Raw genomic sequence first — 26,655 nt, 5'->3', positions numbered from 1 at the left:
GACCCATGTCTCTGTCACTCTCCCTTCTTTTCCGATCATCATGCTTCTTGTCATCAGATGACCCTGAATGGCTCCCTATGCTGCTTCTTCCTCTCACACTCCCAGCTCTAATATACAGGAATTGCAAGAGGCTGGTACCAGGTCAGTTTCAGGTACTTGCTCTGATTGTATTTAAAAAATACATTTACTGCTGTATTAATGATTACAGAGCTGCATTAACTGATTTATTAATGATTACACAGCTGTATTAATGTGTATCCTTTATATCTGCCTAGAATGTATCATTAGAAATGTTTAATGTTGTGTTTTACTGGATAGATGATGGGATTCATCAGTGTTTTATGTTATTGAACTTAAGATTCTCTTATTGTACAACAAAGCCATATGAGTTGTTCAAACTCCATGATGCATTTCCTCCTTAAAGGGAACCTCAACTTTCATAAAAAAAAAACCTCACAGCAATTACAACAGAAGCCATTTTGTAATTTTTAATATGTTTAAATGACCCTTCCATTGCACTCTGTAGATGTAATTTTCTAGACGTATCTGCTCTTGATTTCGTTATGTACAGTATCATGCTGCAAGTGTAATCTATCAAAGTGCTGGCCATAATACCAATGCTCTAACCATTACACCTGCTGCTCACTGTCTTGCCGCCTGTGTTGTTGTGTTTGATATTTATAGCTTCATTACAGAAGTGCTGTTGGTGCCATTTGGTCCTGTATCTGCAGTATGTTCAGTGCTTAGATAGTGCTCTGACAAGGAGTATAAATCCCTATTGACAAAGATAAAAATGACACTGTTATAACTACTGATTCTGAATTCATTCTTCTGTTTTTTTTTCCTATCATTACAGGAGACTACACCTTAACAAGAAGGCATCTGACAAGCAACCTTACAGCAAGCTTCCTGGGGTTTCCCTTCTTAAACCATTAAAGGGTGTGGATCCTAATCTCATCAACAATTTAGAAACCTTTTTTGAACTGGATTATCCAAAAGTATGTGGGAACTTTTTTCTTTTGTGTTTTATGAAATACATCAGACATGTATCGACTGAAGAACTTGCGGCCCTGTGGTCATCCCATACCAAACACTTCCTCCACATGCTTCTACCCTCCACACATTCCTTTTGGTCAGACCAATAGGAATGGCGCTCTAATGCTGCATGGAAGTAATGCAGCCTGGTGGTAGAGGATAAAGAAAGCTGCTGTTGTTGTATGTAAAGGTCCTAGAACTTTATTCCTGCCAGCAGGTTCCAATATTCTTAAAGTGTTACTAAACCCAGGACCCTGCATTCACTCCATCTGGTCTCTCACAGTACACACAACATGGAAATGCAATTATTTTAGTAAATATAAACTGCTAAATACCTTTTCTCATCAGCAGTTAGAGCGGCCTTGTGACTTCAATCCGTGCCCAGTAGAGTACATGTTAAAGCTTGTCGGAGGAGTTTTCATTCTCCTCTAGGAGGATGCAGGACCCCTGACCTCTGTCTAGACAGTGCTGATTGGTCCCATGCTGATCACATGCACTCTCCCAAGAAAAAAAAAAAAAAAACCTCTCTAACAATACACAGCAAAGTGAGCATGTGCAGAGTGACTCCACACAATATGTCTTTTCAGGAGATAAGAGGGGGGGACACTGGAAGAAGGGGAGGATCAGAGAAGTCAGGATCAAACTACATTTTTACATAATGCAGAGGATTAACCCCTTAGGTTCCACAGTGAGTATAACAAGCATGCTTTACTGCATATACAGACTGATTTTACTGTTGTGGGTTTAGGAACACTTTAATGTGCTAGGATCATTAAAGGGTAACTCTACTTTCTTGGCAAAAAATAAAACCTATATAGCATATACAGTTGATACAAAAGCCATATTGTAAGTGTAATTTACTGCTTTGTTTGTTTGGCTCACTGCACTGAGGTGCAAGTCAGATATTCCCTTTGGGCTAAATATTTCTATAGGGATGCAGACACTGCAACATTTTTTTTTCAGAAGAACACTGGGTGCACCAGGTGATTATAATGAACCCAGGCCCTATTATTCAGAATCAGTTTCCAGAGGACATGCTCAAACATCTATGCTTTCAGAGCAGAAACTGGTAGAAATCTGCAACCATGTTTGTTGAAATCCTCCCAATGTATGTTGATCACCTAGAGTGTATTTTTTTTTCTTAACAAAAGAGGAGTTATTCTTTAAGTCACTGCAGGTCTTGTTGATGTATTCTACATTGCATAAAAATTAGTAGTCCTTGACAGCCCTGAGTTTGGTAAAGAAACACTGATACACAAATTTAAAGCATGTAATGTACAGTGCAGAGTGTACTGACCACTGGGGCACATGTAGTCAATGGTGTTTCCTCTGCTTTAATAGACATCTGCAAAACTGCTATTTTTTGGTTTTGCATGGTTGCAAGCAGTTGAAGCTGCATATACTTTTTGTATTATTAGAAAAAAAGATCTTCACAATTTCCAGCTCCTTTTTTAGTATTGTTGCAGTTACAACACCAAATGCTTGTATTGCACTTCCCTGATGGATTTCCTATAGTGGGAGGTGAGGACAAATCTATATTTGTGAATCAAGCTGCAAAAGAGTAAGGGCTCATGTACATGGGGTGTTTAGAAAACTCTTCTGAATGATGGAAACTGACGCTGCTGCGTATGCATACCGCATTTGTGTGCTTTTGCTTTAGAAGTGCTTTTAAAAGATAACCTCAGGAGACCTTCCAAATGCCCAGAATGCACTGAAAAACAGTAAAAAATTAACTATTTTAGAAATTTTGAGAGAAATAGAGAGAGAAGAAGCAGAGAGAGCAGTATGTGTTGAGATGACCTGTCTTTTCTGGTTGTATTCACTATGGATCCCATCATGAGCATAATGAAGCACATTCTACCATTTGTTCCTTCACGCAAAACCTGTAACTGACTGCACTGGTGTGCTAGGTCCATTTTAATACATGGAAAACACTTTGCATGCATTTCTGATGATGAAAAGAGGCTCTGGACATGGAACAGTTAATTGCGTTTACAAGCATTTGGAGTTTGAAACGCTGGTAAACTCAACTGCCTGTAAATGACATAGTGTACATGGACACATAGGAAAACATTAGGGAGAGTTCAGGGGCTGCTGAAAAAAACTCTGAAGAGCTCCTGTATGTGACTTTATCAGCTGCAGTGTACATGAGCCCTTACACTGTCATTCTGGCTTTGCAACAGATGGCTAGGCACAAACTACTTAAAGGAAACCTTATGTGTCCTTTAGTCACAAACTATTCCTTCTTGTGCTGCTCTACTTTATACTGCAATGTGGCTATCTATTTTTTGTGACTATCTGTTACAATATTGCAACTTCAGCTCAATTTCAGCATAGGATTTGCAATTTCATGAAGTTATTTTTTGTTCCCTTTCAGTTGCAAATACTAAAACATAGCTTGAGTTTATTACATTAGCGCGTTGGTGTGTGACAGTATGCTTGGTTCGTCTGTATGACAAATTCTGGTATGACATTAGCACTACAATTCTAGATCATTTGCAATATGTGATTGAATTGCAACAGATTAATAGATGCAATAGGATTGAAAAACGGGTTGAGCAGGGTTTTTTTTTTTTTTCTCAACATTTTTAATTTTTTCATAGATACAATGTGTCAGCATTGGCCAATATAAAGCACCTCAGCCATCCAATGAGTTTTAGGTGGTTATGGCAGACTGTATTTTAGAAATAGTGGGACATCTACTTCCTGTGACTAGTGTTGTGTAGCCTGGTGAGAACTCATTGTACTGGAAATAGCTGTGCATTTTATAGTGTAAATGGATTTTCTAATGCCTATTTCAGAGGAGAGCCAAACATCTGATGTTTCTTTTCTTTGTATAAAAAGCAGAAAAAATGCATTTCCTTACTGAGAGCTTCTCAGCTTCTGTTTAGATCTACAGGTACCATGATGCTGCACATGTGATCAGCTTTGATACCAGCCATTTGAGGGCTTGAAAGTTATTTGAGAATTGACATAGGCACACTGGCAATTGTTACAGCTCTAGTGTCACTAGAGGCAAGCCTTGTAATGTAAAGATGGTCATACATTATACACTTTTCTTCTTCAATTTCCTTTAGATTTACCTTCAACTATGTAGTTCAAGGGCCTTTCTGATTGCATACAAATTGAAAGTGTTTACATTTGACCTCATGTTATATGGTTTTGGTATACACTGTATTGCCAAAAGTATTGGGACGCCTGCCTTTACATGCACACATACTTTAATGGCATCCCAGTCTTAGTCCATAGTGTTCAATATTGAGTTGGCCCACCCTTTGCAGCTATAACAGCTTCAACTCTTCTGGGAAGGCTGTCCACAAGGTTTAGGAGTGTGTCTATGGGAATGTTTGACCATTCTTTCAGAAGAGCATTTGTGAGGTCAGGCATTGATGTCAGACGAGAAGGCCTGGCTCGGCTCGCAGTCTCCACTATAATTCATCCCAAAGGTGTTCTGTCGGGTTGAGGTCAGGACTCTGTGCAGGCCAGTTAAGTTACTGCATCCCAAATTCGTTAATCCATGTCTTTATGGACCTTGCTTTGTGCACTGGTGCACATTCATGTTGGAACAGGAAGAGGCCATCCCCAAACTGTTCCCACAAAGTTGGGAGTATGAAATTGTCCAAAATGTCTTGGTATGCTGACGCCTTAAGAGTTCCCTTCACTGGAACTAAGAGGCCAAGCCCAACCCCTGAAAAACAACCCTACACCATAATCCCCTCCTCCACCAAACTTTACACTTGGCACAATGCAGTCAGGCAAGTACCGTTCTCCTGGCAACTGCCAAACCCAGACACGTCCATCAGATTGCTAGACAGAGAAGCGTGCTTTGTCATCCCAGTGCTCTAGAGGCCAGTGGCAGCGTGCTTTACACCACTGCGTCGGGCGCTTTGCATTGCAGTTGGTGATGTAAGGCTTGGATGCAGCTGCTCGGCCATGGAAACCCATTCCATGAAGCTCTCGATGCACTGTTGTTGTGCTAATCTGAAGACCACATGAAGTTTGGCGATTTCAGCGCACTGTGCGCTTCAGCATGTGCTGACCCCACTCTGTCATTTTACGTGGCCTACCACTTCATGGCTGAGTTGCTGTTGTTCTCAGTTGCTTCCACTTTGTTCTGATTCCACTAACAGTTGACCGTGGAATACTTAGTAGCAAGGACATTTCATGGATGGACATCTGCAGGCCATACACGGGTCGAATTCTGAAAGCTTTTTCTTTAGAAAATAGGAAATTTTGTGCATTTTGTAATTCGATGGTGCCACGAAATTCAACCAACCAAGCCTCCAATTTCTCCTCATGTGGCTACAGAAAAGAATTTTCGTGGCCAAGAATTTTCTTTCCTTTCCAGGTCACAGCCTTATATTTCTTGTGCGATTTCTCCCATCATTGATTCAAAATTTGTTCGTTTTTCAAAAAATTTACAACATGCCCGATCACTCAAATTCGATAGTCACACGAAAATCGACCGTTTCTGTTACCCACTAATGGTGCGAAATTCGATCGAAAATTCTTAGAAAAGATCCCATGCATGGCCGGCTATACTGCACAGTTGGCAACCTATCATGGTACCACACTTGAATTCACTGAGCTCCTGAGAGCTACCCATTCTTTCACAAATGTTTGTAGACGCAGTCTGCATGCCTAGGCGCTTGATTTTATACACCTGTGGCCATGGAGGAGATTGGAACACCTGAATCCTATGATTTGGAGAGGTGTCCCAATACTTTTGGCAATATAGTGTATCTAAAAAAAATTGTACAAGAAACTGTATGGCCAGCCTTACTGCTTGGTGAAACAAATTATTGAGTTTAGTTCTGCTTTAATTGTTCTAGTGTTTTGGTGTGTGTTTTTTAAGCAGCTGTTGATGATTAACAGAGTGGTTTTAACATGTAAATTTCTTTTGGCTGGAAATGATGAGTTGCAATGAAACTCTTCCTGTTTGGTTTTCCTGCAAAGAATTTTATTATTATATTTTTTAACTTCTGAAAGCCTTTTTTGACCTTTTTTACCCAGAGGAACAGCTGAATTAATTTTCAGAACCCTGCTAAGTTTAATTGAAAGGTGGCAATTTTCTCACTCCCATTGGTGGTCAGTAGGAAGAATGTCCTTCCTTACAGTGGTGGTCAGAATGTTACCCTGAAGCTGGATTCCAAATTGAGCTGAGCATCTGGACATTTTGATAGGCATTACTTTTGTATCATTGTATTTTCACTGGGGTTTTTTTGCCAATGGAAGACTAGTTACTGGGGAGGATTACGCCTTTTTCTGGTGTTCATGGTTTTTTTTTTTTTTTTTTGAGGTACAAGTTTCAAGCAACACTACGCCGTAGAAGGCTAGTCCATGCAGGTCTCCTGCAGACTTGTCAGTGTATCTGTGTGCCCGTACATTGTATGGGTAAGCACATACTTACTGACAGGAAGATTCAATGAACTACCACAGCGCTGTGGTAGTTCATTGAAAACTAAAAGCCAACAGCCACAAAGGCTATTGGAATTTGTAGTGTTCTCATGCACAGATTACTGTGAATGAGTGACATGGCTGGGCAGGCAGAGCCCAGCACAAATGCGTTTTTAAAAAATGACAGCTAGCAAGGGGAGAAGATCCCTCACTAGCAATCACAATGGGAGATCAGGGGGGTGCTGGAGCCAGTCCGTTTGCAACATTGTACACCATGAATACGGGTGTAACATGTTAAAACAGATGAACTTATCTTTTACCCCTGGTTCACATATGTGCAGGCACGAGAGCCCGTTCATTTGAATGGACTCCCGTGCCCCGTGACACGCATGGAAGAAGTACCTGCACTTCTGAAAACACAGTCCACGCGGGAACCTCGGTTCCCAGTACGGTTGTGTTTTCCAGTGCAGGCGGCATGCCATTAGAACTAATAGTACCTGTCTGCGGGTCCGCATTCCTCTGTGCGGGTGGGTCTGTGCACGGATTTTCATGCAGATCTGCAGCGGCACCACCCACACATATGTGAACCAGGGCTTAGTCTTCATGCACACTGGACGTTTTTACAGCTGTTTTTGGCTTTTGACTTTTTTTTTTTTTTTTTTCTACAGACAGTAAACCCCCCAGCGTGTTATCCTATGTGTCCTTGAACACATACACTGTAATCAACGTTTTTTAGCTTTAAAAAAACCCCAGAACTAGTGGGTTTCTAGAGGAGTTTTTTAGCTGTAAAAATGCTCTAATGCTGAAAAACACGGTAAAATGCCACAAACCAGTGTTTTTGGACTTTTTTTGACCAAAAAAAAGTTTGTTTTTTTTAAAAAAAGCTACAAAACGCAAACATGGAACAATGCAGCTAGACGGTAATGTAAAAACTCTAAAAAAAAAAAAAAAAAAAAAAAAAAAAAAAAAAAAAAAGCTGAAAAACGTTTTTAACGTGACTTTGCACAGCTAACAATACCAGCATTAAAACACCCAGTGTGCATGGAGACCTAAATCTGTAACAAATGCTTCTTCTCAACCTTTTCCACTTTGGATGCCTTTTATTTATTTCCAGCTGAAATATCTGCAGGGATGAGTTTTGTTGTCTGGCACCAATGCAAATCTATAAAGCTGTCTTTAGCTTTTAGGAAGAGCATTCATGCTATTTTTGTAAGATGTTTGCATTGCTGTAATGTGGCTGCTAATTGCACCTCTGCTGCATAAAGTGCATAAAGTATACAAATCCCTTCCGATCTTTGCTGTGCTGTGTCCTCGATTTAGTGTACTTTTATGCTAAACGGTACATCATGTCTTTATAGGTCCTCATGCACACTGGATGTTTTTACAGCTGCTGTTTTTGGCTTTTGATGGTTTTTTTCTACAGCCAGTAAACCCCCCATGTTATCCTGTGTGTCCATGCACACACAGACTGTAATCAATGTTTTTTTGGCTGGAAAAAAAACCCCAGAACTAGTGGGTTTCTAGAGGAGTTTTTGTAGCTGTAAAAACTATGAAAAACGCGGTAAATTAAGTCGAACCAGCGTTTTTGGACTTTTTTTGACCAAAAAAAGTATTTATTTTTTTGTCAAATCAAACACGAAAAATGTGGCTAAATGTGAATACAAAAATGCTGAAAAACTCACTTTTTTTTTTTTTTTTTTAACGTGAATTGACACAGCTAATGTTACCAGTGTTATTAAAACATGCAGTCTGCATGGAGCCTTACTTAGAACCACCAATTATTATTATTATTTTTTTTTTTTTTTGTTTAACATAAATTTTAATGAAGTAACAATTTTCTAACATGATAATTTTTTACATAAATGCATAAAAAATGTTCTCACATTTAGAGCAGAAAATGGGGGGGGGGGAATAAAAATGTGTGCTCTTTCCTTTGAATCCCAGGGGAAGCTTTTTTACAGTTCAGCTAAGTTTAATATAGATAAAGGAAAACTAAAGCCCAGCAAGTGTCCTCAAAAATTGTGTCCTAAACAATTTGAGTGAGTGCGGCCTCAGGCTGTGTGTTTCCTTTCAGGAGTACATTTCTTTCCAGAAGAAACAAACAGTTTGGAAGAATGCTTTTACTGTTATTATAGATGCCACATAAGGACATTTCTACATTTTAAAGGGATTGTATGTATCATGAAGCAAAGTCTTTAAAAGAGGCAGGCATTTGCATGGTGCCTTTTAATTCCACAATAGTGATGCTTTAACTTTTTGTTAATGTTTAACTCTAGCTAAAACTTTTTTGTAAATTTGGGATTGGATAGAGTATGGAATGATTAAAACCTTCTGTATCCTTTTTTTTTTTTTTTTTTTTTTTTTTTTTTTTTTTTTTGGTACAGTGACAGCCATAAAATTTGTGAATTTCCCATCTTTTTCTCTCTTGATGACAGTGGTCACCAGGGCAAATACGGATAGTGAATGTCTCCAGATTATTATTATACAGGATTTGTATAGTGCCAGCAGTTTGCTCAGCGCTTTACAATATAATGCCTATAGAAACTTTTTAAACCTCTAGTCGCTTCCTTGAAACTAGTTGGTGGTGCATGAATGATTGCCTCATCCCAAGCTTCTGAGATGGCTGCTTTTGCTTTGTGACAAATTTCCTTAAACAATGATAGGTCACATACTCAGATCCTCAGTTTAGTATGGACCACTTGTTTCTGCTATGAATGATTTGCTTCCTTAGTGTATCCTGTATGAAGTACTTTCCAGAAATGCCAATTTTATTTATTATTTTTTTTTTTTTTATATGTACATGTTGGAATTTTGTTTTGTTAGATGTAAACTCTAGTTGTATGGCATTTCTTAGGATGAGTTTCCTGTTGATGACAACAGTGGCCCATGCCTGCATAAAATGTGTGTTGAACCAACCACTTGTAGTCTCCATCAAAGGCCATTATAGCAGGGTAGTAAATCAGAAGCACAAATGAGGCCGGTACACAGCATTGTCACTGTCATAGGAAATGGCTGAGCTCAGACTTTCATGTCAGGATTGCAGATGTTAGGACCTAGTTCTTAATTGGTGTACATATATTTTAAGCCTGTTATAGACAGGTAAGGGTCAGATAATACCAATCATTCTATTGTCACACTTTTTTTTGTTGTTTCTTTCCGGGCATAGGAACATACATGTGCAGTCCAGACCTCTAATGTTGGTGGAGAGAGCAATAGGCATTTGGCCAATATGGTACAACCCTGGGGCAGACTAGATGGACCACTGGACTTTTCTCCGCCGTCACACTTCTACGTGACCCAGCTCGTTATTCCTTTCTCTGTCAAAAGTGACCTGAGGAGGTCTGCTTGCGTAGTAGATTCCTCTTTTGCCCGGTTAACCCAATTCTCCTGTAAAAAATGGTAAAGTACACAAGAGAAGATACAATCAAGTTAATCCAGCTGGATCAGGCAACAGTCCTCCTATGGATCATTACCAGCACCAGACAATCCAAATTGTCTGTCTGATTTTGTAGAAAATAGCAATTGGCTAAGATAGATAAAGTTGGATAACTGATACAAAAACCTGGTTGATTGAAATGTGTATTTTTTTCATGAATTGTTTTTCATGAATATCTATGGTTTAAATCTGAGATGCACATCCTTTTGCGTGAGTTTCCAAGGTGAAAATGAAATTCCAAGATGAAATGTAACATTTCTTGGAGGAGGTTGTATAGATTTAGTTCAACCCCATGTTTGGAGGCCCAAAGTAAAGGCTGTCTGAGTTCAGTAAATTAGTGCACAGGAAAAATATGGGGAAAAAAAACCTGCAGTCTTTATTTAGATGTGAGTTCAGCATTTGTTTGAATCATTCATTCTCATAAAATATACAGCTGCTGTAATACACTGGCCGTGGCATTTGGGCAGATGGATTTGGTGATTCAGAAACTGCTCACTAGACTTCATCTATGTTTTGCAGCTTGAAGGTGTGTCTAGTATACGTGTGTGCACGCATGATATAATTTATTTAAAAAAAAAAAAAAATTATATATATATAAAAAATATTATTATTATGCAGTGTTCTAGTTTTTTTGCCCAGACCTTAATTTATAAATTGAAAAACTGACCATTCCAGATTACCAAAATCTCTACTTTAAAAAAAATATATATATTTTTTTTTATAAGTTTGCATTTCATAGTTCTTGGATAATGCACAGTGATGATCCTCATACCATGTGATGACACTGCATAAAGAAAAAGCAGCAAGCTCATTACTGTAATGTTACCAGATCTCTAAAGTTTGTTGTTCATCTTGCTGGAAGAACACACATGGGAATGATGAATATCACTGGAACTTCGTAATAATATTTTTAACATGTGGCTAAAGGTTATGTAATCCCCAGTGCTTTCTTTTAACACATGAATGTTTGCTCGTGTTAGAGTACTGTACCAGACGGAAGTTCTTTCCCTGTTGGTTTATGCGCATGCAGGACATTTGGAAGGCTACTGAGTGCTTGCAGTGAGTTATCCCTTTCTTTTGGTGCCATCTCTGTTCAGCTTGTTGTAGAGCTAACTTTTTAAAGTGCCACTAAAGGCAAAACTTTTATTCATTTTTGGATAGAATAAGGTTTTAAGGCCTGCCAGTTCTTTTGCCATCTGTGTTCCTTTGGGGAGATTACACTTTTTACTTCCTGTCTCATAGCCAAAACAGGAAGTGAGAGGAAACCCTTTCATGGGGACTCTCCAGGGTTTCCAGAACTACTGTCCCCACTGGAAGATTTTCCCTCTATTATTGTTTTAATGTCAACCCAAAATGTGAGATTTTCCTTTCTTTTCACTTTCAGTACCAGAAAACAGGACTCATAGAGAAGGTCAATCTCCCTAATGAGGGCACAGCCAGCCATAAAACCTGACAGGGGCTCTTACTCTCTCTACTCTATCCAAACCGTAAAAAAAAAACATTTTCCTTTAGTGACACTTTAAATTAGTATCTATTGAAATTTCTTTACTGTGCATAAACTACCTTTTCTTCAGCTTTTCTAGTAGCTTGAAAGCAAGTGAGCAGTGCTTTAAATGTGTGTTAACCTGAAATCTATTTTTTTAGTATGTTTTGACATCATGCCTTTTGGTATAATTTTTTTATTCACTTCCTTTTTTAGGCTGACACCCCTGAGATGCTCCCACAGAAATTAGAAGTAATGCTGTGAGCTTGTTGCATTGGTTGGCCTTTGGGCTGCCATTTAGATAAGCACACCCAAAGCAAACTGCAGGAGTGCATAGCAGGCTTACAATGCTGCTGCTTACTTGCTCAGAATAGCCAACCTTAGGCTAGGTTCACATCTGTGCGGGTGGGGCCGCTGCGGATCTGCACAAAAATCGGTGCAGCCGCACCACCCACACAGAGAAATGTGGACCCGTCCGCACTGGAAAACGCAACCATACTGGGAACCAAGGTTCCCATGCAGGCTGCGTTTTCAGAAGACTTGAAGGGACTTCTCTGCGTGTCACGGGGCACGGGAGTCCATTCAAATGAATGGGCTCTTGTGCCCACGCAAAACGCAGCCCGCACTGCCTCATATATGTGAACCAGGGGTAAAACAGGAAAGGCTGTTAGGCTCCATTTACACCTTCCAGGTGCAACGTCATATGTCCACATTTCGGACAGACTATACATTTCAGTGGGTTATGCTTCTTGCGAGGTAACTGCAAAAGAAGTGCGTACAAAACTGTAAAGCATGATGTCAAAATGCTAAATAGATTTTGGTCTTTTATACACTTTTTAAAAAAAATGTGGTCACCCTTGGATGTGATAGAAGCAGCCATTTCCCAGCTCAGGTGCCACATACTGGTTCTGGGGCAGGAAAAATAGTTACTGCTCTGAAATCGGTCTGTAGGACACAAGTCAAGAAATGACCGCTTTCCTCTCACCAAACCAATGTCGAGGACAGTGTTGACTGGAAGGTTTATCTAGCGGGCAACCAAGGGCACAAAGAGTCATTCAGCAGGTAGGTTATGTCAGGAGAATGTGTGTGTGTTTTTTTTTGTTTCTGTTTTCTTTAATGTAGAATTTCTTGTTTGGCTAGTGTGCTCTTTCAGTTTGTGCATTTATGTTTTGTTTCGTTATTCTTTTTCTAGTATGGCTGTTGTGTATATACCAGACTTCCAAAGTCCAATATCAAATTTGGAGGGGGGGGGGGGGTTCTGGATGCACAATTGGTGCAGTGTGTGGTTTGTCTCAAAAAATACAATCTGTTCTTCATTATCCTATTTTATGAGTGTTGTTTTTGTTTTGTTTTTTTCTTTCATTTGAAAGCAGTTGGTGCTTCCCATTAAACATTGCAACTGTGATAAAGCCCAAAAGTTGACCTAGTTTACCCTAATCTGAATTCTGTGTATTCCTTTTTAGTTGCAGCACACCTCTGTACAGGGTCACGTCAGCTGTACATCTCACTTCATTTCCTGCTGTTTTGCTTGCACTTTTGCCTGCATCACCATTCAGAATTCCAAGTCCAGGTTAAATCTGTTGGCTGTGAAAAACTTCTAAGTTATAGTATCTTGTGTGTTTTGTATTTGATTTTTGTTTTTGTTTTTTTTTTAATATGTATATGTGAGAGGTGGCAAGGAGTCTGTGTCACAGGCAGGGCTGTTCTATGATTACTAGATGACTGTCAAAAAAGGAAGAGAGATGAACTGGTGTATGGATGCCTGGGTAGGAACCCTAAAATGCTGAGCAGTTGGTTTGTGCTTCCTGTATGAACCTGAAGATTTGTTTTTACTGGAGTGTATATTGAATTTGTTTTAGAAAATTATTCAACCCAAAAGCAGAAATTATATTGCAGCTTAGCATTTCTTAGATGAACCCCCCCCCCCAAAAAAAACTAATGCAGCCATCACATCCATTTTAATCTGGTCAGTAAGTCTGTTGCTTTTCAAAAGAACAAGCTCTCCAGTATCAGTTACAAAGATGAGACAAATCATTTAACACTAGCAGGAGTGCTTACAGTAATAATCTTTTTATGTAAAAGCTTTATCCTAAAAGGACAAAAACTGTTTGCTTTAACTGATTATAAAGTGATAGCTGGAGTTTGGCTTCAAATTGTTAGTGTATTTAAATCTGCTAGTACATCTAAAACACACACACACACACACACACACACTGATAATGCTGTTGTCTAAAGGTGCCCCTGTACTCCTTCATCCAGAGTGGGGGCACTCTGTTACAAAAGGTGTGTGACTGAACAGATCACCAGGTGAAAACGGGGGGGAAAAAAGTCTGAAAAAGAAAACTAATGCAGCCACCACATCTAATGATTGGTAAGCCGCTATACATCATTACATTTTTGGGTTTAATACCATTTTAAGTCCTTGGACAAATTCAATGTAAAGAAAAAAGTGCGTATTGAAACTGCTGGCTTTCCAAATATTTATTTTATACAGAAGTTACAAACTTGAATAAATGCTAACAGAGTTTAGAATATGCTTGTGTTATTTGAGATGGTTAACTAATTGCTAATTTTTTTTTTATGTTGTCCAGAAACTTTAGCTGTATGTTTCTGCACTTATGGTAGAATTATTATGACAAAATCTATCAGCTGGAATACCTGATGTTTCCAAGACGTCCACATATCTACTTGATGAGCGAAAACTGCTGCACAGGCTTGGGTGTGCAAAACTGCTTAATACCAAATACCATTCTTTTCTTTTCTTTTTTTTTTTTTTTTTTTTGTTTTGTTTTGCGCTAATTTGGTGTGTGTCTTAGCAGAATGTCCTTGAATTTAGTTAGTCATTATTATAATAGTTTGAATATGAAGGCAACTTGCCTGTCCTCAAACACACTGACCTGGTTTAGTTCAATTATTATTTAGCCTCCTTCCACTTTTTATGTTTGTACTGCCATTATATAAAAAGACAAGTGGCTGGAGTGCCAATTCTAAGGGTCCTTTCACACGGGCGTTCTGGTTTTCTTTTTTGTCACATTTTTTTCACAGAAAAAAACAAATGCGTTTACATCCGTTTTTTCATCTTTTTACATCTGTTTTTTTCATCTTTTTACATCAGTTTTTTCTCATCTGTTTACATCCGTTTTTTCTCATCTGTTTACATCCGTTTTTTCATCCGTTTACATCCGTATATTCATCCGTTTTTGGTCTGACATCCGTTTTTAGTCTGTTCTGTGGTTTTTTTGTTTTGTTTTTTTTTTTGCGGAAGAAAAATAGGGCTTTCTTCCGTTCAAAAAAACGTATGTTAACGGATGCAGACGTTAATGGATGTAAAAAGATGTTCATCCGTTTACATCCGCAAGTCCATAGAAATATATGGGGGTCTGTTTTTTCATCCGTAAATGGACAGATGAAAAACAGACATAAAGAACACCCGTGTGAAAGGGGCCTATATTATTATTATTATTATTATTATTATTATACTACAGTATTTATAAAGTGCCAATAGTTCGCTCAGCGGTCGGCAAGTTAGCAGGGGGTGAAGTAGGCTTCCCTGAAGAGATGGGTTTTCAGGGTGCGCCGAGAGGAGAGTAGGTGATAATCTGATGGGTTGGGGCAGGGAGTTCCAGAGGATGTGTGACACCCTGGAGAAGTCCTGGAGGCGGGCATGGGAGGAGGAGACCAGGGAACTAGAGAGAAGGAGGTCTTGTGAGGAGCGGAGTGTGCGTGCTGGGCGGTACTTGAAGTTGTGTTTACAGGCTGGTTCATGTGCCAGATACGTGCACTTTTTTTTTTTTTTTTTTTTAAATCACATTGTCATTAGAGATATCCGATCACAAACAAAATGCTCACAGTCAATCAGAGCATATTTACCTCTTTATTGATGTTTGTAGGACTGTGTTCCTATATTTTGACCACCAACCTCCAGGCAACATAAGTCACAGTAAACGTCTTTATCATTCTAACAAAGAAAATGTTGCCATGCTTCAGGTCTTTTAATACAATACTGTTGTGTCTGTGTAACCAAGTATTCAATATACAGAACAGGCTCAGGAAATGGAACCTGCCAAGGGAGGAATGTGTGTTGCCCTTGTCAGCCTCTTGCGGAAGATTCTTGTTGCTTAGCTTTTGTCGAGGTCCTTGTCACTGCTTTAGTTGCTGACTGCAAGAATTTCCAGTATGTAGCCAGCGTAGTGGAAATCACTAATCTGCATGTTTGTCTAGGTTACTCCTAGCATTGAGAATTGTTCTTCTTGCATATTTCTGTGATGACAGATTACCTGTAAGCACAGGTTCAGGAAGTTGTTACTGCACAGGATTTAGAAAAAGTAATCAAAGTATAAGGATGAGCTCACATGTTGTCTGGTTAAACCCTGGGAGGTACATAAGCTTTCTTAGAGCTGAGTTAATGAGTTACCTTGACATTAGCTGGAACACATTCACACATCATCCTCTTATACCACACATCTATTTATAGATAACAGGGAAGGAGAATAAAAGAAAGATTTTATGCTGTTTTCATTCACCCGTTCATTTACTATTGAACATCTGATAGGTTAGGCTTGTTTAAAGCATAAGTCCAGGCATTGTCCAAATTTACCACCAAACTTCCCTCCCCTCTTTAGAACATATCCCAGCATTCATTTTTTTTTCTCATTTTATTTATATATTACAGGTACTTGCATAGCGCCATCAATTTTCACAGCGCTTTACACATATATATTGTACATTAACATCAGTCCCTAACCCTCAAGGGTGTACAATCTTCCTCCTGAGATTGTAAGCTCCAAGGATCAGGTCCTCCTAACCCTCTTGTATTGTTGCTGTATTGTTTCCCTTTATATTGTAAAGCGCTGAACAAACTGTTGGCACTATATAAATCCTGTATAATAATAATCTAAGGTCCCTAACTTACATTCATACATACACACGCAAACTAAAGCCAATTTACTCTAGGTTCACACCTAAGTGTTTTTTAGAAACACAGTACAGTCCATTTAACATGATTTCCTATGGGACAGGTTCACATCTCTGCATTTTCAACCAGTTAGTTTTTTTGGAAAGGGTCAGGGACTTTTTTGAACACAAAACATTGCATTTTTGGTTCTATAGACTTCAATGGGAATGCTGCAGAAAAGCATGTATTGCGTTTTTGCTGCATTTTTTTTAAATGCTTTTTGTGTTTAAAATCTGCCTAGCAACAAGAAAAATTTTTAAAAAGGAAAAAAAAAACTGCATCAAAAACATGTTAAAAGCACAAATGCAAAAACCACAAAATGCAATGCAAAAACACACCAAACGCAACCTGCATAGGTGTGAACCTAGGCATAGACAGGATCCAATCAACCTACCAGCATGTCTTTGGAGTGTAGGAGGAAACCGGAGTACCCTAAGGAAACCATGCAGGCAAAGGGAGAACATTGAAACTCCAGGCAGGTGGTGCCGTGGTTTGGATTCACACCAGCGGTCATAGTACTGTCAGGCAGAAGTATTTAATTTGTTCCTGTATGATTATTGGGTTTTAATACTATTGGTGACATTTTTCACCAAGCTTATACAAATTCTGGGCAGCTTCTGGAAGGTCAGCTGGTGGGAATAGGTGGATCTCTGTCATGCAGTTAGTGGGGGTCAGTTGCATGACTGCCACATTGATGCTTTGCCTTTTCCAAATGGTTGACTTGAAGCTAGTATAGAAGTAAGGAATTCTGACACTTTGCTATATGCGTGTGCCAAGTCTGTGGCCTTCATTTCTTGAAACCGGACGTGGACAGGAAACTTGCATTTTCAGAAGGCAGTGATGCCACCCTGCTTACTTAAATTGTAAAACAGAATTAAAGACTGCAGATGTAAACAAGTTGGTGTTCTCCTGAGCTTGCCCAAGACAAGGCATGTTTACATCCAGACCTGGGGTTCACACACATGCATGCTGAAATCACATTTTGCGTTCCTGTGTGAATAGCATTGTGGTTTAAGTGCAATTTCACCATAGATGCGATTTTGGTTTCTGCAGTTCTGTTGACTTAAAAAAGGCCTTCCATTGTCTTCTGTGCAAAAACACCTTCCATTGACTGCAGTTCAAAAATGCTTGTCGATCGCAATCCTATATGAACACTGACCTCCAAATGCCACTATTTTCTGTCACTTGCGAGTCTGGAACACACCGTTCCAAACTCGCACAGAACCCTTTTTGGAATCCCACTCAAAATTAAATGCTTGTGGATCGCATCAGTGTGAACCACCTTAAAAGGAACAAATACTATCTAGCCTGTCATGCAAAACTGCACATTTGAAAAATGCATCCAGAATCGCATATGTGTGAACAAGGGCTGAAGTGCTCCAGTGTGCCCTGAAACATCGGTTGTGAAACAATAAGTGCATGATTAGACTATAAAAGAATTTTCTCCTTTTGCCTTCATTTGCTTATTGTAAAAGATATCTTATTTCCAGCACAGATGCTTCTGTACACTAGACCCAAAAGGCAACAATCTGGATTCCATTGAAAGCAGCCCCCCTACGTTTTAAAAATGCACACTGCTGCCCCATAAGCCTGAGTCCAGTCAAACTGTGAGTTGACTAAAGAGGCAGAGATAGATTACTGCCTATGTGACTGCAGGGTGTAGGCACAAGCTGAACAGGACTTCTCATTTATGGACACCTGTTCACTGACTTGACAGGCAGTGGCTCTGTGTCAGAAGGTGAGTCTGTTTTACTAAGTGTAGAAGGCCAAGAGGGAAAATATTATGTCTAGTCATGCAGTTATTCTTGCTGAGTTATCAAATTATGCTTACTTGGTGGCATTCCAGGCTGTTTGAGCCCACAAATGTGTTTATGTCTGCCCCTCCATAGAGGAGAACAGAGGGTCCAATCAGACCACTTACACAAGCTTGGTCTTATTTTCAAAATGACGCTTTGAATTGTCATTTGGTATATCATTTGGATTATTGAGACAGTATCATGATTTGAACTTAGCCTGTTCACAGCTCTAGGTTCACATCTGTGCAAGTGTTTGCTGCTGCAGGACTGCACCTTCACAGAAAAACACAGGATATGTGTGTAAGTGTCATTAATCCTAGTGGTATGCCGCATGCACTGGAAATTGCTCCTGCGCTGGGAACTGCACTGCACTTTCAGTTCCCATGCGGACTGCGATTCCAAAAATGATGCAGGGACCTTTTCCCTGTGTTACAAGAGGCATAGCAGCCCATTCAAATCAAGTGCGTCATCAAGCCCATTCAAATAATTGGGCTGCCATGTCTGTGCAAAACGCATCTCTCAGAGCCGCATCATTGTGAGCCTATCCTTTAAAGTAACCATTTTGACCAAGCAAATGTTCTAAAACAAATTGATACAGTTATTACTTGAGTAAACTTCTAGAAGATTATTTAGGATCAAGATACAACAGGCCTGGACAAACCTCAGTTTAGGTTAGGGGCAAGCAAACTTCAGCTAGTTGACATAGTGATTGATATTTTCATATCCTACTGCCCTCCAGCAAATTGTATCGTGGGTATATGGGACTTTGCTGTCCCAATATTTAATTCAAAAACTAATATATAGTTTAATATATATATGTTTATTACATCATTCAGATCATATTTCACTTGTCCTTGAGTAATACTCGAAATGCGTAGGTCAGCTTCTACATCGAGACTGTTACACTTGAACCTATGAGAGTTGTATATGGGGTCCTGTTTCCCCCTATGGTCTAAGCCAGGGGTGTCCAAACTTTTTTCAAAGAGGGCCAGATTGGATGAAGTGAACATGGTGGAGGGCCGAACATTTTTCCGAACATTCTTTGAACCATTACAATTAAATGCAAATAAATTATTTTATGCCAAGTTAATTGCAAACGACATACTTCATTTCATAACATTAAGATCAACTGACAGCTGAGTTTTCACAATGTATTGAAAATAAATTAAAAAAAACTTACCTGCACTAATGTGAAGGGTGAAAAAGGTAGCTGGAGCTGAAGTCTCTGCTCGGCAGCCGGGAGGGGAAGAGAAACACACTTCACGCTGGAAGCCCGGCCCTGACGTCACCGCCCTCTGTCGCTCCCAGCGCGGCGCAGTCACGCATGCGCACTGCTCTCAAGCAGAAGACTGTCTGCCACAGAAGGGAGGGCCGTGCGACAGCCGCATTTACACAGACCAGAGAGACAGCGCAGCAGTCAGGCATGCGCACTGCCCTCTGCTCTCAAGCAGAAGACTGTCTGCCATAGAAGGGAGGGCTGTGGGAGGGCCACATTACACAGAGCAGGGAGGGCTGTTGGAGGGCCGTATTAAACCGACCCCCGGGCCGTAAATGGCCCGCGGGCCGGACTTTGGACATGCCTGGTCTAAGCCTACAGTGTATGAATTGAGATATAGTATGTTCTGCTGTATAGGTTTTTATAATGAGTGGTTTTTAAGTTCAATGTTATAAACTCTGTGTATGTATGTATGTGCTCATATACAATGTTTTAAACTGTGTGTGTATGTATATATGTGCTCATATACTTGTGTGTGTGTATATGTATGTATGTATACTTTTTTTTTTTTTTTTTGGTAGTATTACTTTACACATACATTACATACTCATTACTATATAATGTAAAGTAGCTGTTGTCACTTTCTCATGCTTAGTTTCATTCCTTTTTTTTTTTTTTTTTTTCTTTTAGCAAAAGGTAGGCTGTTAACTTCCAGACATAAATAGCTTTATGTTTGTTTAAGAAAGGGAGTAAAAATTCTTTCATAAAAGTAAATGTGTATTTTTAAAGTGGGTATACCAACTTTTCAGTGTTCTTTTAGAAACACAAGTAAGAGGTCAGCATGAGGTAAAAAAAAAACCTTTGCTGTTGATGTGTTAATTGTGTGTGCAGTTTTTAGTGTACTCTGGGCTGCTGGATTCTGCTTTTGCAGTCCTGCACAATAGTTTGGCTTTTCTGCTTTACTGTCTTGCAGTACAGATCTATGAACTGGCTACCTCATTGAAAACCAGCATTGGTGGCTCACTGCAGGAGGTTAGGAAGGCATTACGTTTTCAGAAGATAACTCTGTAACCAAAGTGTTTTAAAGGGATAAACATGAGGAAATGTTTATGTACTGCAGAGGTGTACGGAGAAAAAAAAAAAAACTCATTGACAAGGTGCCTACGTTAAATGAAAAGAACGAAAAGAGTATAGAGAAACTGAAACTCTTCATTTTTAGTAGTCCTATTTGGTTGTACTCAGTCCATTTACTATACTGTAGGACGTATATTTTAAAGTCACACACCACCAAGTTAGTGTGATAATTGACTTCTTAACTAATCATTTTGGTTTTTTTTTTCACTTGCAGTTTGAAATCCTTCTCTGTGTGCAAGATGTTGACGATCCGGCAGTGGATGTATGTAAAAAACTGCTTGGAAAATACCCGAATGTGGATGCCAACTTATTTATAGGTATGTTTTGTGCTGAATATTAAGAGTGATGGGGAATCTATTTGCTAGGTGGGTTAACGAAAATGTCCAAAGACAAGTTAATGCATCCTGCTATTTATCTTTGTTATTTACACTAATGCAATCCCCAAAGAGAGGTGTGGGATCTGTAATATAGCTGGTTTGTGTGGTGAAGGAATATTAGATGCCTTCTGAAGACCCCCCCTTTTCCCCTGTTTTTGTAGGAGTTGTTTCAAATTGTGCCTTTAACTGCATTCCATGTAAATTTGGTGGCATGACTAAACCATCCAGGTGAAAAGAGATTCAGTACATACTACCTGTTCTACCTTGGTTGATTTAGTTTAGCATTCAGATATAATTGGTTAAATTAGTCATACTTTTTAAATGACTAGTAATGAGGGATCCCCCTTGCTACATGTTGTAGCCTCCAGCAGAGCAGAGATCCAATTTCCTTTTTAATCTCCTGTGGGAAAACCCCTCCTCACTTTTTTTTTTTTTTTTTTTTTTTTGCACATTTGTCAAATTTCTCACAACAGTGACATAGCAACATGGGTGTGGGAAGACACTTTTAATGACAGCTTCTTTGGTGCCATAGTGTTGTGGTATACTAGGGGGACAAGTATATTTGAGGCTAAGCAGCTCTTTGTGGGAATGGTGTGCACCAGGTGAGCTTTGACTGCTCATAAACAGAACTTGTTAAATGTGCAGGGTTTGGGGGGGGGGGTTAAAATAAGCAGCAGGGCCTTTTATTATCAAAGCTGTTTGCATAGCCTGGCTATCATGCTGATACAGTGGCATTAGTATGTTCTAAGATGTTTGTTTGGAATACCAATTCAAGCCAGAGTAGGAAGCTAGTATTCTTAGTTCAGCAATGGTAAAGCTTTTATTTCTGGCCATAGCCTGCTGTTGACTGATTTTTGAGTCACAGGAGAGTAAAAGTAAGTGCACCCCTGTGACCCACGTAAGACGCCTGACTAAGCAAGCTTTAGCTGTACTTCTCTTTTACGCTCAAGTCTTGCGATTTTATGTTGGTGTGAGCTGAATGTCAGTGCAACTTTCCTTTTTACCATGCAAATTGTGATTTTTTTTTTTTTTTGTTTTGTTTTGATGGTCACTATTTGAATAATCACACTGATGGTGCCCCAATGTGACAATGCCTGGACCTTTTTGACAGGTTGCTCAAACTGGCCGTTGCAGTAACTGGTCTGGAGGCATGCATGTTGTCCACTTCAAGCAGTGCCAAATAGATGTTGGTGCTGGTGGTAGCTATCTTACTGTCTGGTTAATATTTTTAATTTTTTTTTTTTTTTTTACTCCCACAAGGTGGTTTTACGTATGGCTTACATAAAGCTTAGAAAGTTGGGGTTCAAGAATTGATCCCTCTTGGAGAATGGGGTCAAGTGCTTCCCTTGATTGTGGCAAAAACTTACACACCAGCTATAATAATTTTAGTTGCCTGTACTGCCTAGCATTTTTCTGGCTAAGAGTACAATCCTAAAGTTTGTGTGTGTGTGGTTTTTTTTTTTTTTTTCTTCTTTTTTTGTATTAATTAAATACCAAACATGTCATGCTTACCTGCACTATGCAGTGGTTTTGCACAGAGCAGTCCCGATCCTCCTTTTCTCAGATCCCCTGCCGGCTCTCCTGGCTCCTTGACCTCCCCCCCCCCGGCACCCATGCATGATCACTTTCAAGCCAACCCTGTATGTCCATAAGACATACAGGGCTTGGTACCGCCCCCACTCCCTCCTCACCGGCTGTTGTGTCTCAGCCAAAGAGATGAGAGAGACCCGGGAGAGCTTCGGCTCTTGTACACATCACTGGTTCGCGATCAGTCTCGGGTAAGTTTTCGGGGGGCTAAAAGGGGAGCTGCGCACTGAAGGTAGTTTACCTTACTACATAGAATGCATGAAAGAAAAAACTTTACAACCGCTTTAAAGTAGCAGAGGTATCCCCATGTTTGTAAACCAGCAACTATGATTTTTAACATAACATTCTCACTAGCAATAACATGAATAATCCAGGGTGCAAGCTAACTTCGGAGCTGGATGTAGCAGGATGTTTAACAGAGGAGCTTTGTTCATAAATCACTCCACTGTGCTTTGTAATCTAATACAGAACAAGCTGCTACACTATAAAAGCAATTGCTGCAGTGCTGTTACTGTGCAGTATCTGATACCCGAATTCCAGGATTTCCACATCTCTTTAAGAAGATGAATTTCTGTGTTCTTATTATTTCTTTAAAGCTAGCGAAAGCATTCAGGGGTTACTTTGAGGAGCTCTTCTTCTTTTTTTTTTTTTTTTTTTTTATATAATAAAAGCAACATGTACAGTACCTTTCTTCTTTTTTTTTTTTTTTTTTTTTTTTTTTTTATCAGAGACTTTGTTTTCTTTTAACAATTGTGACTGGTACTGGTTGCAAATTTCTTGGCAGGTTATGCTGAGGAAGGGAAACCTCCTTTGACTTATTTCAAGATGCATTAAACAGCAGTGTTTGCATTTTCTGGGATTCTGGCATGCAAGCTAAACATAACTGGCCCGCGAGACCCGCCAACAGCTGAGCTCCGACAAAACTGCTTGGCCTCAATCAGGCTGCCTCTTTCCTGCCAGTAATGAATATTTCATAGCTCGTGCTACACACTTCCATTATATGCTGTCAGTCTTCTGAAAAATTGGGGCACGTTAAAACATTTTTAATACGTTTTCGTTCCTGCTTTCCTCCTTCTTGATTTGTTCCATATACATCACGGGTACATGGACTGTTGAGTTTTTCGACAGTGCTCACTGTATTGGGGTCAATTCATAGCAATCTAAAGCAAAAATAAAAACCACTGTTCTGATGAAAGCCGTTTTCTCACTTCTTCTTTGTGTGTTGTCCAGGACACAAAGTGATTGGAAATTCCCTCAATGTGATACAGACCTTAAAAAGATGGGTTTTTACCAATCTGTACTTCCCCCACTCTATTCAAATAAAAAAGTGTTGGTTTTAGATGAGCTTTAAGATTGTGCCTGGGTACTGTTTAGCACAACAGTAGTATAGCTGTGGCCTTATGATTACCATAACAGATTGGTGCCACTGCATGCCAACAGTATCAGTCTCCTGGGTTCATGCTCTGTATTCAGGTGCTGGCAGAGATGGAGGTTATTTCGCTCCAAGATAAAATGTAGCATACAAATACCACCACACACTATTCAGATTCGGTGTGAAGGCTTTCATTGTGGCCTTGCAACATTTTAATTTTGCACTCTCCAAGTCAACTTAAAGATCTACCTGTCTTCAGTTCTATTGTCATAATGCACTACTCGCCATTGGTGCCACTGTGACTGGTGCAGTGAAAATGTCTAAAAGGAATGATCAAGATCTGCCTTAAAATTTTCTGGCATGCTGAAAAATTCTGCCATCACTACTTTTAGCTGGAATAAGCTGCACTACATGTACACTAAATTATGTGTGTTTTTAATTTGACTATGACCAGGAGTCATTGTTGCCTAGATCGTCAGGTCAAATTTTAGCAGCCTCCATATGTGTTAGTTAAATTGACAATATCTCAGACTAATTTGCATGCCTAAAACATAACTAGGCACACTTCTGGATGATCAGTGTACATTGGAAGAATTTTAACAAACTTTGTTGCAGATTCCTGCTCTAAAGGAACATTGTTAGACCATGAGCACAGTGACACTGAATGGGAGTGACTAGTTCATTTTAATCAGCTGATGCACTTTGAGTGTTGGATGAAAAAAGTTGCAGTACCTGCATCCCTTTAAAAGTGATTAAACCTTAGGGGAGTATCTCTGCAAAAATGTGTGGTGTTTTTTTTCATTCGTTTTTTTTTTTTTTTTTTTAATTTTTCTCTTTGCAGATCATGCCTAAAATCTGACTTGTATCTTAGTGCAGGGTTATTTGCCCAAGCAGGAAGGGGAGGCACACAAGGCACATTTTTTTAATGTGTTTCCGGAGCTTCATGCAGGTAGACTGTGTTAGTCAATGGAAACGCAGTGGCTGTACAAACTCAACTACACATCCAGATTTGGAGGGTGCGCAGGAATGGGTGCATAGGCCCCAAACGCAGACAGTGTGCATCTGGGGTTGTGCACCCATCCCTGCATGCTTATCAAACTAGAAAGTGCAGGTGAGTCCATACAGCTGCTGCTTCTCTATTGACTAACATTTGTTGCCTGCACATAGGTCCAAACCCAAACAAATGACATTTCGCACTGTATGGGCCTCTGCCCCCATGTGACTAGGCCAGAGTCTGCTGCCTGCTTTTGTCATAGTCCCTCTGTGTGTGAGGCCCATTGACCATTCTGCTGGCTGGCCGTGGCTTGTGATCATATTATCAGGAATCATGCTTCTTGCTTGCTGTAACTGACCAGAGTATATGGCGGCTACTGCTTTTAATGGAGGGTGTTAAACACATGCTCTTGCTGAGGAATGCTGTTATATAGATTACAGATGAGAAAGCATTAAATCAATTGCAGTACTTGTAAATATCACTTAGTGGTGAAAGTGGTTCTCCGCTTTAATTACCCATGGACTTTATAGACGCCAGTATTTACCAAATACCACTGGTGTGGGTCAGATTCACTTTTATCATTTCTGGCCCAAACATGGCTTCATGTTTTATAGGTTTGTTTTTTTTTGTTTTCAGTCTGTTTTGTATGACCTGTTTGTTATTGGTCCTTCCATATGTAGCATTGACCATATTTGACTGTTTTATTTATTTCACATCTTAGGTGGCAAAAAGGTTGGCATTAATCCAAAGATAAACAATCTAATGCCCGGATATGAACTTGCTAAATATGACCTCATCTGGATATGTGACAGTGGGATTAAAGGTATGTTGATGATATTACACTTCTAATGATTCTTACCATGCTTATCAGTGCAATTATGCATGATGACAGCAGAGCATGACATGAAATTCTGATTGTGTAAATTTTTAATGAGTGAAACAATGAATTTATGGGATATTAAATGCCTAAAACAATCGTCTTGTCCTGTATAATAAGCCACCTTGGCTAAATGTTGAGTGGCTATGGTGAGAATTGTCATTGTTTATATAAAGTAGTCTATTTATACATCATCACTGGAATCCCCATAGAACCCATTTTGGCTCTGCTGGTTTTTTCTTTCATCAAGAGCGTTATAAGGCCGGCGGGATTTGATGGGAACTATTTATTCTTCCATATCCTCCTAGTACATAACATGACTTGGTTATTTTGGTTGATGTGTAGACAATGCAAAATTCAAACATCAGTCAACATTCTTCTTTGAATGCTCTAGGGCCTTTATGCATATTACAGTGAAAAGTGAGAACATACAAATAAGACAGCAGAATTATTAGAGTAGGAGTGAGAGGTATCTTTTACAGACAGAAAAAATACTATTCTTTCCAGTATTCTGTAATACTTTCTTTTTTGACAGGATGTTCCCTCAGTAGAAGTAAAACTTTTTAGATTTGAATAACGGTGAAGGGTTAAAATCATGTCTATATCCACATTAACCACTTCAAGTGCAGACACTTTCACCCCCTTCCAGTCCAGGCCAGTTTTCAGCCTTCAGTGCTATCACACTTTGAATGAGAATTGCGTGGTCATGCAACACTGTACCCATAATAAATTTTTAGCATTTTCATTTTTTTGAGACAGATAACTTTATTTTGGTGGTATTTATTCACCACTGGGATTTTTATTTTTTGCTATATCAATGAAAAAGATCAAAAAAAAATTTTAAAAAGTGTTTTTCTTATAAAATGTATCAAATAATCTTTCTTCATAAGTCTTGGCCAAAATGTAATAATCTATCTTTTTAGTAAAAAAACAATAACCCAAATTCCTTTATAACCAAAAATTTAAAATTTTCAAACCAAATTTTTACATTTTTATT

General features: G+C 39.3%; 1 protein-coding gene across 1 annotated transcript in view; it reads left to right on the top strand.

The window, feature by feature from the left end:
* UGCG (UDP-glucose ceramide glucosyltransferase) overlaps window positions 1-26,655 on the top strand; it is a 63,990-nt gene that overhangs the window by 15,753 nt on the left and 21,582 nt on the right. The window contains exons 2-4 of the mRNA XM_089670947.1: window positions 857-998; window positions 20,666-20,768; window positions 25,503-25,604. Coding sequence (XP_089527073.1) covers window positions 857-998; window positions 20,666-20,768; window positions 25,503-25,604 — 347 coding nt within the window. The remainder of the gene's footprint in view (window positions 1-856; window positions 999-20,665; window positions 20,769-25,502; window positions 25,605-26,655) is intronic.

This window comes from Staurois parvus, unplaced genomic scaffold, assembly GCF_062004578.1.
Source record: "Staurois parvus isolate SC_StPar_1 unplaced genomic scaffold, SC_StPar_1.0 ptg000096l, whole genome shotgun sequence".
NCBI classification, from domain to species: Eukaryota; Metazoa; Chordata; class Amphibia; order Anura; family Ranidae; genus Staurois; species Staurois parvus.
The sequence above is the reverse complement of the archived record's forward strand: the minus strand, read 5'-3'. Positions and strand labels throughout refer to the sequence as shown.